This window comes from Falco rusticolus, chromosome 6 (genome assembly GCF_015220075.1).
Source record: "Falco rusticolus isolate bFalRus1 chromosome 6, bFalRus1.pri, whole genome shotgun sequence".
Lineage (NCBI taxonomy): Eukaryota > Metazoa > Chordata > Aves > Falconiformes > Falconidae > Falco > Falco rusticolus.
In genome coordinates this window covers 13197831-13211506 of record NC_051192.1, presented here as the reverse complement: position 1 = coordinate 13211506, position 13676 = coordinate 13197831, and the positions used below count along the sequence as shown (strand labels likewise).

At 39.4% G+C, this 13676-nt stretch overlaps 1 protein-coding gene across 1 annotated transcript in view; it reads left to right on the top strand.

Moving 5' to 3' along the window:
• OPN5 (opsin 5) overlaps nucleotides 1-10709 on the top strand; it is a 38479-nt gene extending 27770 nt beyond the window's left edge. The window contains exons 7-8 of the mRNA XM_037393118.1: nucleotides 1090-1334; nucleotides 2633-10709. Coding sequence (XP_037249015.1) covers nucleotides 1090-1334; nucleotides 2633-2696 — 309 coding nt within the window. The 3' untranslated portion in view covers nucleotides 2697-10709. The remainder of the gene's footprint in view (nucleotides 1-1089; nucleotides 1335-2632) is intronic.
• The last annotated feature ends 2967 nt before the right edge of the window (nucleotides 10710-13676 follow it).

Here is a 13676-nt window from a genome sequence, read left to right as displayed (position 1 = left end):
TTTCCAGTGGAAGATAGGCCATAGATCCTCTTCCTGGGTGCAGGCAGAAGACAGATGTAGTTTATCAAAACTCTTCTCATTCTGTTACCAGTGGCCATCCTTGTGGCATCTTATTGGTCCTACTGGGTTTTGACACCTCTGTGGGGACATCAGCACAGGCTACAAGTGAGGAAAAAGTCCTGCATTAGATCAGGGTGTTGAAAAAAACGTTTCTTCTTTTCCTGATTTCCTTTGTTTCTGCCTTGGTGGCTAGCACTAAGTGAAAGAGAAGAAGGAGCATTAGTAGTTATAGATACAAACTCCTAAACAAACTCACCTACAGACACTCAGGGTCTTCCACTTCCACACACCATCAGGACCTAATTCTGTCCTGAAAACTTCTTCAAAGACTTTGATTTTAGGAACTTTGGAATATGATTTCAAAAGAGCCAGAATGTGGATGACTTGCGCTTCATAATTTGTTTTTGGTTTTATTTTCCCAGTGCATGCTTATTTCACTCTGGAATGGAAAAGATACTGGTTTTCTTTTGGACAGTTTGAGGAATGTTTGGTTGGAAGACACTATAGAAGGGAGAAGTTCCTCAAATAAACAAGAAAAAGAAAAAAAAAAAACCAACAAGAAACCCTGTAGGAAATGTTTCTAGTTTAATCTGCTTTCATTGCAAAGATCTTGCTAAGATTTTCAAAAACTTTCACTGCTCTATGTTATGTATTATCCTAAAAAAGAGAGTCTGTATGTTTTTAAAGGACTCTTCTCCTTAAATAATTTAAATTTAATGTCAAAGTATTGTTGTTTTCTGAGATACCATTTAGTTTCCTCATGTTTAGCCAGACCTTATAGCATTTTTAAAGGTTTGTGGTAACAGACTCATTAAGTGCTCTGTGTCAGTGAAAAAACCCCAGGCACTAGATAAAGAGAAGAGAAATGCGTGACAGCTTTTGTTCATATTGTAAATTCACCTGAAGCGAGTTAACACTTTTCTTCTCCATCCTGTGGCACATTCCCTTCCATTCTGCCCAGCTCTGGGCTGTGCTGCCAGTCTCTAACTCCTCTGGATTAACCTCTTTCTCTCTTTTTCCTCTCACAAGGTGGCAATGTTGATCTGTGCAGGGTTCCTCATTGCCTGGATCCCTTACGCTGTGGTCTCGGTGTGGTCAGCCTTTGGACAGCCGGATTCCGTTCCCATCCAGTTTTCAGTGGTACCAACTTTGCTTGCAAAGTCAGCAGCCATGTACAACCCGATTATTTACCAGGTCATTGATTGCAAGTTTGCCTGTTGCCGGTCAGGAGGATTGAAGACACTGCAGAAGAAGAGCTCTTCAAAGAAAACAAGGTAATTTCTTCTCTGAGAAGTAGATCGTCTTTAAGTACACAATGTTCCAAAAAGTACCAAACTAAGATCTACCGGGAGTCACAGCTCTTTGAATCTTATTTCTTGTTTTTAATCATGACGTATTCAGGATCTTTCTTGCCATGAAAATTGGTGAAGTGACTCTAGGTGCCAAAAGAGAAGCAAGGAGGTGATTCTTACTTTTAGATCCATTGTATAGTTGGAAAAAAGTCCCATTGGTCTTAGCAGTTTTTGGATCAGTCCTGTCCTCCTGTTCCTTTTCTTTCATGTCATCATATGGGTTACCTCCAGAAGGTGTTGATGACCTCCATTGTCAGTGAAGTAAATGGGAGACAATTGTGTTAATTCCTTAGATAATTAATGTGTTAATACTGCACCTTTCAGGCACAGAATTAGCAGGAAGAGAAAATAGTTCCTTAATCACCCTGTAGGTACCGCTCACACCCAAGAAAATCCCCAAACCGGCCCCAAACAAACAAATCAAAGTGTAATAAGAGCTATATAAAAAGGATGCTTTTCTATTTACAACTTTCTGGCAAAATCTGTGCTGACCACCAGTGGAGTTCCTGGAAACATTAATTGTACACTTGGAGGAAAAATGTTTCTCGTTCTGTCTTATGCCAGACAAGTATCTTACTTCTGTAATCGAACCAGTGAGATAAAGATGGATGCTAATCTGACAGTGTAGGCTGATATAAAGGCCACAAATGCCCTACCACATATGTGACTGTGGATTAATAGAATTCCAGTAATTTGCTTCAAAAGCCTAGAACACATGTGCCTCAGTATGTACTTATTAGGGGCATGAAGGCCCATTTCATCATTCATATTATTCCCTTACCAATTCCAGCATTTTTTGAGGCATTGCTCAGAGCGAGTCAGGATCACGAGCTCCCACAGCTTCCCTTAGCAGATGATTTTATGATCTTACACTCAGATTTACCTCATCTGCAGGACATACAGGGTTTATGTATGTTGTAAGTGTTTGAGGTGCTGAATTTATAGCTTACCAAAAGCCCTTCTGCCCTTTTAGACAAATGGGAGAAAAATCCAAAGCAGCCTTCAGCAAATCTTTGGCAGCTGGATTTGCATTTCACAAGCATATTCAAGCTCCAAAGGAGGAAGGAGGTTTCACTTAGTCCCTCGTGCTGAATGTAACTTGGCTTTCCTAGGCCTCTGCAGTGAACAAAATGATCTGGAGAAATTGCTTCCCAGAATTAAGAACTTAATTGTTAGCTTGGTATGAACAAAATGATTGTTGTGCTTTCTCCTTCCCATAGGATGTATACCATATCTGCACACAGAGACTCGATGGTGATGAACGAAACCCAGCTGGAAGTATGAAGGTCCATTTCATATACAGCAAATGAAAACCTGATGATAAAAACCATACCGTCTCAAGTTCCTCTTTCTGTAAATAAATTAAAACATGATGACAGTTTTATTTTACTCCCTAGTCCTATGTACAATGTAGTTCTTTGCATCCAGACCAAAATAGTGCGATTAGAGCTGAGCAAATATTTTAAGTACTCAGAGGAAGAAGAAACAGAGAAGAGTCATTTGTATAAAAAAATTTTATTCACTTCAGATTTATTTTTTTTTTTTGTTAGCACTAGGAGATGTGATAGTTTTGACGTTATTTTCCCTCATGGAAAAGGTAGTATTCACAAAGGCCAGTTTTAGATTGCTAAAGCTAATCTCCCCAGATTCCTGCTGCAGTCACTGGAGAACTGGAGCATGAGAGAAAGGACTCCTTGGAAGACAAATCTGAGTTGGCCCTTCACTTATCAGGGGTCTGAATCACCCACTGGAGAAATATTAGCCCACTCTCTCCAACTCATGTGGCTACAAGCTATCTTAAAACCGCTTTGACTTCAGTCCTTCAATATTCAGAAACATTTTGCTTTCAGTCAAGGCCAGCTCAGAAGCGCCACACTCACGCACTGCAAATGGTCTGCATCTGTGAATGAGAGGGGAAAGGTCTCTTCCTGAAATGCTAGTTTCATTTAAACATTTTGGAATCATGAATGACTTCGTAATAAAAAAACAGAACCTTAATGAAGTCAGCCCCATATAAGCCAAACTGAGCAAACCAATAGTTTGCACATCTTTTTACCATTCCCTGGTCAAAATTAAAATGAAATATGATGGCAACAAGCATACAGGTTTGAATTCTTTGAATGGTAACTGGCTTTTTGCAGCTTGTATTTTACTTTTCACCCTTCTTTATGAGATCACTATGTAATATAAAATGACAAATACTTCAATTCTAAGCATGAAACCAGACTCAAAACTAGTGAATTAATGGGAAAGATTACAGCACAGTAACAGAGAATTCTTTCTCAAATGCAGTTGTACCTAATTTTTAAGCACTAAGTGCTGGAAGGGTAAGCATTAGGAACGATTTAAGGAGAACAACAGTCCAACTAAAATGAAGCTTGTAAGTTCCTAATACACTCAATAGGAAAACAACGTGCCTTGAAAAGACCTGCAAAGTAAGGCAGCCAAAATAGTTGCATTGGATCTGAGCCATAATTATTCCCTTTTTTTTTTCCTTTTTTTTTAGATTTACCTTAAGGTTGAGGCATTGCTACAGACCAAAAATTAGCCGTCCAGTATAAGCAGACTTTTAATGTTTAAAGTAATGGTTTTGATGTTTGTGCATAATTTCTTTGGGAAGAATATGATACTATAAAAAGTAAGTTAATTGCAAATCAAAGAGTCTCCCACACAGCTTTGTGTTGACTGTTCAATTAAAAAAAAGACAGTTATAACGGTTCAATTCTTCTTCTGAATTGTTCCTTTAAGGAAAGAAAGCAGTTATGAAAGAGTTTCAAATGTTTTCCTGTATAACATTTAATGGTGCTTGTTATCATATTGTTATTTCACAATTGTGTTTAACATTTATTCCCTGCTATACTGAACTGAACTTCTTTTGTAGGTGATCTGCAGTGATGTTAATCTTGCTTTATACAATAATGTCTTAAAGGTTTAAAGTAATATGATGTTTGTTGGAGTGTCCCAGCACTCCCATTCTGCAGTACAAACAGTTACTATTTTCTCAAATGATATTCAGACAACATAGCAGAAGTTTAATTTTTTTGAATATCCTAAGCTGAGTAGAAGAAAGTTTTGTTTCCTTCTCCGCAATAATTTAGCAAAAGAAGTTTAAATAAATACTAGGAGAACGCACATAGGTAGAAGGAGTTGCCATGTTACCTATACAATGTTTTGTGCTGTTTTTTTCCCAAGAAGTTGAGTTCTTTCACTTCCACAGATCTTTCATTATAAGTCAACTTTATTTCTTGACTATCGTTGCAAGTTGCACCCAAGACTTCATCCAGAGCACAAGACATCCTTTACAGTATTTCCAGATTTGGTTATGAAGCCATTAACAATCTTCCCTCCCTGTTCCTGCAGCTTTTATTCTTTTCTTCATACAGGCAAACTTTGGCTGGTATCTATAGATGTTTATCATAACTAAAGTCTGGTGTAAGGCACATGTGCTGTGGCCCTATAAATGCAGATTATTTGGAGCAGAGCTGCTGGTAAGATTGTAGGAATTAGCCACTAGTCTGGCCAGATTTTAGGGTAGATCAATTCACAGTTTGTGCATGAACGCTTCCTGCAGTTTCAACTGGGGAGACTTTTCTCTTTAGTTTTTTTTAATTATGTACTTTCTTTGGAATTGCTGCTGGATCATCCTAGAAATGGATACATACTGGTGGTAGGGCTGAATGGTATATTCTTAAAGACTGTAAAATATTTTTGGATGCCATTATAGGGGATGTATTAGATACATGTGTTATCTAAATAGTTCAGAAGTTTAGTAAACTCCAAATATGTACTTCCAGAATCATGAAAATCACATTTCATATGATTTGGTTTTTATTTAGGGCCATAATTACATTTGTTTGAAGACACAGTTTTACCACTACTGAATGGTATCTTGCTCTGTAAGAGACAATAGGACACCAATTTAAGCAGGAGTTAAAGCAGGAGTTTGAGACATATTTATACTGAGCATGTGTTCAAGTGAAAGGTGTTTTCCTGAATCAAGCAAGATGTAAACATTCAAGCATGCAGAACTCTAATGTAAAAGCAGAATCTGAACCTAAGAGCTCATGGAGCTCGTTCAATTTAATGATAACAGAGAATGGATGTACCTTCTTTGTCTACCTGTATAAAGCAGATCATACAATTACTTTCTGCCCTGCTTGGGATCACAGTGGTAGAGGAATAAGGAGGCTTATTATGGATTCAAATTTTTCAAGGTCAACTTTGAATTGAATTGATGGCTGTAGCCTGATGGTTCAAAAGGTAATTGTTTGCCATTGATGCTCAGGACAGAGTTTTATCCTCTCCATGTGCTAGGACTGATAATTGATCATTATATAAAACTGAGCCACGTAACCTTGGTCTGAGGTCATCAAAAGACTGAATCTCTCATTTTCTGTTCCAGAAAACTTCTCGTTGTTTGGTGAGATTCAAACTTACATTGTTTTGCGATCTGAGCTTAGTCAAAACACCAACATGGCTATGAAGGAAGACTTCTTTATTGCATTTTCAATATTTCATCCTCTTTGTTATATTAAGAAAGTTCCTCATTTATGTATTAACATTAAACCAAATGTTTTTTCAATGAAAATAGTGTAATCAAGAATAATAGCTATACATGAGAACCTTTTGGTACGTGCACATTTAGACTGAGCTGCTCAGAAGCAAAATGCTATCTGCATTCACTGTCAGTGCCTTGAGGGAAATAATTGACACAGGTTAAGACTCCATTTATATAATGAGCTGACCTGGACAGTAAGATTGCCGCAGTGAGACTAAGCCACGACTCTGCGTTTCAAGGTCATAGATAGTGAAATTATGCAGAGAGCATGTGGATATGGAAACTTTTGGTCATTTTCAGTCATAGATGGAGAATGCCTATAAACCTTCTCCTACAGACTTGGAAATCTGTTGACAAGTAGAACTATCAAGATTTACAATGCTTGAAGAGACACTTGAGATAGGGGAATTAAGCAAAGTTTTATGACAGAAAAAGGTGAAAAAAGTAAAGCACTAAAAATGAAAGTTATGGTCTTGAGCTTTCAGAAGAGAGTAGAGAGCATTTGTCCATGCAGGTGAATGCATCTGTAGCAAAATTTATTTCTACACCTGTAATAATAATGAAAAAAACCCCAACTCAACAAGTCATTTGTTAAAAATATTTATGGCCTACAGAGCAAGATTGCAGCCAGCAGAAGATTTTTGGCTTTGTGGCATCCAAAGGGAAAGAGAAAATTGATGTGTCTTCATATGAAGAGAGTTTGATTAGTGAATTGACAGACACAATGCTAGTGAATCAGATTCTTTGGTGGAACTTTTCTCTTGGCTGACTGTGTATGGACAATGTCTTTTGGAGGATGTCCCACTTCCAGTGTGCGGGGTGGTCTTGGTCATGAGAATAAATCTTAATTGTTTTTAACTGACCAGGCACTTCATTCTTGTGTAATCCTACATTATTCATTTTATGATTGTACTTCTACCTCTTCTTCCCACAAGGGGACTTTCAGACACATCAATCTGCATCCCTCAGGAAAGCTGCTTTGACATCTTTTTGGTTACATTTCCCAGCTCAGGCTGTTCCCAGGTGATACTTGCTGGGGGTAAGCAGTTCTTAACAAATAACATACACTGCAACACCCATTTTTCTCCCTCCCTTCTCCCAAGACAGATAGATGTTTCATTGGTTTCCTCCACATCTGCATCTTTCCAAGTTTCACACGTCTGCAGTTCTAGAGCCCCAAGGAAGAACATTTACCCACCTGAAACTAGAATTTCTGGAGAGCTGTTGCTGAGCAATGAAGGGAAGAGTCCTTTATTGTCATCACTATATTTACATTCTTGAGCCATTGTGCATCCCATACTGACCTTTCTTTTATTTACATGCTTTGCTTTTCAGGTTGACTTGTATTGCCCTTTACCTGGCACACAGTGCATATGGTGATAGGGCTGTTTTTGTAATTGCCCATGATAATCTTCGGTTCCTGAGTCTTGGACCTATAGGTCAGAACAAAATCCTTTGAAATACAAGACTTAGCTACATATTTCATGCTTCCATTACTTCTGAACTTAAAGGATTCTTCACTGACTATGTATAATGAGCTTCTATCCATCACTGACCATATTTTTGTGTCACAAGTAGTTAGGGAAGAAAACCCTAGAAAATTGCCATGTAATTTGTTAAAGATCTATTCTAAGAGAGGCATTCAGTATCATATCAAGTAACTGCAACATCTGGATGGTAGATACTAATAAAGAGCAAAGGTTTAGTAGGATCCTTGAGTCAGTAAGACAGACCATTGGTCTGTAATTTGGACGTAGCACCTAAGGGGAATTTTGGGAGTAGATCTCTTAACCGTTCTGTAAAATGACAAAGAAATTTGTGAAATATCAAGTAAACATTGTCCTGACCAAAGCTTGACTGTTGCACAGAACATATTTTGGTCATAGATGCTGAATATGGTGTGTGGTATGGTATACGTTTTAAATGATGAATAATGTTTATATTGCAGTAAACGTAATCCTACAGTAGTGAAAATAGAAAACATTTAGAAAATAGGTATGTGTAGAAAACAGATATGAAAAAAGGTGTGAAGGTTGTTTCAGTTTGTAAAAGGGGCTACACAGAGGTGTAGCATCTTAAAATCAGAGGCTAGTGTGAAAGTCTTGCTCTTTCTACATCAGTCTTGCAAAACATAAAAAGAGGATCTTACTCTAAGGTTTTGCATTCATGGAAGCAATCTGCAACACCTTAAAGTCTTCCTCTCAAGCATCAGAACATACTTGATCCTGAATTACAAGCCATTATCTTAGATTCATCAGTGTGTAGAGAACTTGTCTCTCTGTCTGCAGTCCTGGTCCCCAAAGCTAAGGAAAGCTTTAGGGAAAAATGTAACAGGGAATTAAAAAAAAAGATCATGTATAAGCAATAGGAGCTAAAAGGAGAGGATGGCAGGGTTAAGCTAAGTCGCCTAGAAGAGAAAAGGTCTGAGAGTAAATTAAATCAGCCTATAAATAGCTTTAAGGCAATAATAATGTAAATGAAGAAAGGGAATTATTCACAGTCTCAGAAGGTGATAGAATGAAAAATCAAAGCTGGAAGCTAAGGCAGGAAAAGCTGAGATGGGGCTTCTAGAGGAACAATCAGGCTTTGGGAGAGATCTCCAGGGGAGAAATTAGGGCATGATTTACTAGAAATTCAGATTAGCTAATCCACTAGCAGAATTTATTTACAACACAAAATACATCTACATGGCCATTTTTAGTCCTGATAACTGATTTTATGAATGTTTTCCTAATTTAAGGGGTAACATCTCACCTTAGGACCTATCTGTACTGCTGGAGAAATGAGTGCTGACCTTGCTGTACTGACAGCTAGATTGTATACACTGAAACTGGCTTCAAAAGACCTGTCATTCAGTGAAACTTCACTTCTCATCAAGTGGTTTCAAAACCCAGAGTTGGTGCAATGCAGTGGCATGCATAGATGCCAAGTTAAACTTTGCTATGAAAGAAGTAGCTTTGCTTTCTCAGTTATTAGATGAGCTTTTCAGGGAGGTATCGTTCTGCAACACTTGCAGTGCGAGCTGAAATAAAGTGCTGTATTTTCTGCCATAGACAATTTCTTGGAATAAAATATTTTCAGTTATGCTATCAAGCTTTTGAGAGTATGATAATAAATCTGGAATCTCAAAGTGATTAAATTAAAATATACCAAATAACCACATGGGAAATTACATGAGAAAATTACCTTTAGAAAAACATTTATTAGTGGTTTGTGATCTACATTTTCATTCTTAGGAATTATATTTCTAACAGAGTTAAATTTACAAAGATATCAGTAGGCTTTTAGTGATACTGACCCAAAAATAACCGAAATATGAATGTAATCTCAAAGCTTAGGTGTATTCATTGTATAGAAAGATATTCCTACTACTGAAGATGTGTCCTTATAAAGCAATTATTTCAAGTGTAATTTTTAGTGTATGCGCTATATTTATGATTTCAGTTTGTTGGCAGTAGAATTGTATTCACATTTAATGTCCTGATACTGGTCTATGCTTTGTATTGTAAAGCAAGAAATCACAGGCACATATGAACTAGCTTTTTCCTCTATTTAGAGGATCAGATTCCTTCCTGCTGGAAATAGGTACACACCTCCTTTGAAGTCCTTGGTCTATGTCTATTTACAGTTTCTACTGTAAAAAAAGAATCTTGTGTTTACTATTTATCTTGCATATTTTCCAGAACGGCAACCTTACCAGCCTTGGTGGAGTTGCAGCTGGTTTACAACGCCTACAATAGATGATCTGGGTCCATGGGGAAGAGGGAAAGTAGGTAGGGGCTGGGCTTCTCTCTCAATTACAGATGAGATAAATCGGGAGTAACCCCGCTGAAGTCAGGGGCCTGGCCACGGTCTGAAACTGTGATAGAAATAAAAGGAAACAATGTCTTTTCAGCTGTATTGGAGCACGCTGGACCCAAGAAATGTCAGACATACTGACTGCTTTCTAAGGGCTCATTCTCCAGCTCTGACTTCAAAAACTCGACCTTGAGCTAAGAGGGTCCCTCTTGCTGAGGGGAGGTACTCATTGCAGCAAGGGTTTAACGTGGACAGTAGCATGAAGGCAAGGAAGGCTGAAGGCCACTTTGTTCCTGTCGCTGAGTGATTTCAGCTTCCTCCCATGTTCTGCTTCTGTCTGTTCTTTTAAAAATGCACTTATCCTTCCCCATGGCCTGCTGGACCATGCAGCTAAGTGTTAGTGATAGCATGTTGGTGTTGCAAGCAACATTCAAAGCTGTATACAGCTGTCAGAAATTAATACAGACCTTTCTAGAACATTTATTGCTGGATCTTTTTGGTATAATGGAGATCATGGAAGATCTGAGCATGATTATTAACAAACTGCAGAGGTCAGAGCAGTGGGAGAGTTCATAAACTCTTACAGTCTTGTAACTCACTGTCCCGAATTCAATTGTTAGTGTCCATAAATGTTTCCAACACATTGTGTGTCAGTGCAACGTCCTGGAACTGCAATCAACAATGTAAGAGAAAATTTATGGAGTGAACCTGTAAATAACTGTGTAAGTTCTCAAGCAGTGTTGCTGAGTTAATATGTTGTTAATATATAACGCTGTGTTATGAAGCAGTGCAGAACCTAGCTTACTGGCTGCACTTAACACCAGGGAACACTTCGCTGTCACTGTATTGGAACAACAAATCGGTTATTTTCCTTTTTCTCTGCCCTTTTTTATTCCTCTAAACACACCGCCAGATGGACAGCATCACGGGCAGACTTTATTTTCTGCACTTTGTTATCTGAATGTGCTTTCAAATAAAGCAAGAGAATGGATCAATGCTGTTAGCTGTTGTTTTGTCTCTAGGTTTTGATTACAACATTGTATGATTTCTCATCCAGGCTGCTCTTGGTGCCATTTAAGTGCAAGCCATAACCTGCATGTTTCTGCAGTCCAATGCTTTGCCGTGACTTGAGTGGCTGCAGAAAGAGGGTGAGGCCCATTTCAGTGTAATGAGAAGCACGCAAAGCAAAAGGTTAAGTTATTTGTCTGCCACCCTAATTAAAAGGATTCTTTAAATAAAAAATGAAATACTTTCTCCACCTCTTTTTCCCTCTGCCTCCATGACCTCAAAAGACAGCCAGCAGCTTTGGCTGAGGGATCCTACAAATTAAGCTTCAGGAGGTACCGTGGTTTGGGCATCCTGCTTAGTGGAGTGCTACCTGGGCAGGGTTTTCATGTGCTCTTCCCTGAGAAGACAAGGAAAAGGGATGCTCTCATTCTTAGTAGTAGCTTTACCCTGTTCTTTGAGACAACTGAGGGGAGCTGAAAACTAGGGGGAGTGGGCAGTCTTCCTTTTTCTGTTCATCTGATGGGAGATGCACTGTGGAAAACCTTGCTGGGCAGTGCTCATGGCAGGGAAAGTGATGCAGGCAGGGTGAGGCGGCATAGAGCTCGGAGCTTTTCCTCCCGGACTCATCCTCTCCCCTTCAGCGGTAATCTGTCCATGAATCTGGCCAGCCAAGGCTCAGAAACTGCAGATCACACCAGTGAAAAGCTGAATGCTGGGTGGCATTGACTGGACATGGCAGTATTTCAGATCTCATTTTGCTCTGTCCCCAAAACGAGTTCAGCTACAGTCCAAAACGCAATAGGGGGAGCTGTAAATGTAGGGATCGAGCTGGAAAATGAGTGCCAAGCTGCCCCCTGTTCTCCTGGCATGCCACGTCTGCATTGTACACCCACAGCTCTGCCTCAGAGGAAACGGTGGCAGAAGGAAAGATCTGGCGAAGGGCAGAAAAACCGCGTTGCAAGACATGAACCAGCTTCTGTACAATGACAGGTTAAATGGACTCGCCTTGGAAGAGGGGGAAGTCTGATAGGATACAGCAGGGATCACAGATAGCAAAGAAATGATGAAAGGAACAGATTGACACTCTTCTCATGGCACGGAAGCTGGAAGGCACCAAATGAGACGTCCCAGTGTAAAACAGCAGGCTTGAGGCAAAGGGAAGGATGTGCAGTGTCCTGGCGGAGCGTTGGGAAACAGGGGGGGCACTCATCCTGCAGCAGAATTCCAGCCGCTGGCCGGTTGCGCAGAGGGGCTCCATCAGCCTACAAAGGCAAAGGTATGAAGTGACTTTATTGTAGGAGCCACGGGAGCTCTTCCCGGCAACGCACTGGCCCCACAGGGGTGACATGAAGCATGTTACTTGGAAAAACATTCAAAGATGCTTGAACTGACTTGCTTTAATGGCCTTGGAGAGGGGTGCTCCTCCCAACATCCTGTGGGTCCAGCGAAAGCAAGTGCTGCACTTTGATTTCACTGATGCAGGTTTAGATCCAACAACAGGTATTTCAAGGCACTGAAGAAAGTGTTTTTCTTTGAAGGTCGTGCTTATAAATGGCATTAAAGTAGTTCTCTGAGTGAATCAGGGATTATTTCTGTTAGCTTTCCTCAAAGCCAAAATAAAAGAACAGATTATTTTTTCCCCTTTATTTCATAGCCGTTACTCTGATACACTGAAAAAGAAACAACAGGTTTTGTAAAAAACAATTATGAGCAAGAAATTTATTTTTAGATCAGCAGGTAAACTGTAAGATCAGAGAAAACACTATAACAGATGCACTCTCCATGGAGATTTGGAGATTAGCGAGGAGCTTTCTGCTTATGGTAAGCTTTTTCTGTAGTGGGAGCTCAAAATAAAAGAAGAATTTAATCAGAATTTAAAAAAAGAAGAGGTTCTGGTGCATGTAAAACTTACATGTGGGTGTTAAAACAACCAGGCTTGCAGCTAGCAATCAAACAGGGGTTTGCATCTCAGTATAGAATATTGATTTCGCTGTTGTACTAAACTAAGGCTTGCTCTTTACCCAAGTTTCATTTTCAGGAATAAAATACTGTGAACTATGAGCACTTCTCTGAGGTGGTGCTGGAGCACCGCTAGGTCTCACGGAGTCAGTGTTTTGGGCCAGCCCTGGGATTTTTGAACGCTTTCCACATGAGCACCCTCCCTGCTTGGCAGGAGCTGCTGTCCCGTGGGGTGCAGGGCTGCGGTGCGTGGGAATCCCGTCAGGCCAGAAACAGGCTCATAAAATTGTTGCATAACAAGAAAACAAGTTTGTGGAACCGATCTTTTAGTTTTACTTACATTTCCCCAGGGGTTCAGCAAGTAGAAAGGATGGTGGAGTGGTGAAGGCAAATCATCTTTTAGGTGCTTAATGTTTAAAAAAGGTGGATATTCACCTTACAGAAGGCAGTCTCCTTGTAGGATATTTCAGGGTGGTCACCACAATTAAAGTTTTTTTAAGATCCCCCCCCCCCCCCTTCCTTCTCTTTACTTTTACCTGTGAAATATAACAACAAAATCAGAAAGGGGATGAATCAATTGGACAATGTTTGAAGTGGGTCGCTCAGTGATCTCATTCCTCTGGAGTATTATTTTTTTTTAATTTGACGCTTCTGATTTTGATTTTGTGCTGATAGATAGGGAGAACTTTTGATTCTAGCTATGCTGGCTATAAATAACTTTTCAGAATTCCTTTCTTAAAATATTTGGAAGTATGCCACTGTGTTTCCACTTGTCTTTATGTTTTGTGGAAAATTGAGTGCATAACTTTTCCACTTGGAATGGTGCATACTTGATTTTAAATGAATATTGTAAAAGCATGTAAAGCAAATGACACATATTTGCCTCTGTGAAGGAAAGCTGTGATGGACCTAAAAGCTACATACATCCAGTGGGAGTCACA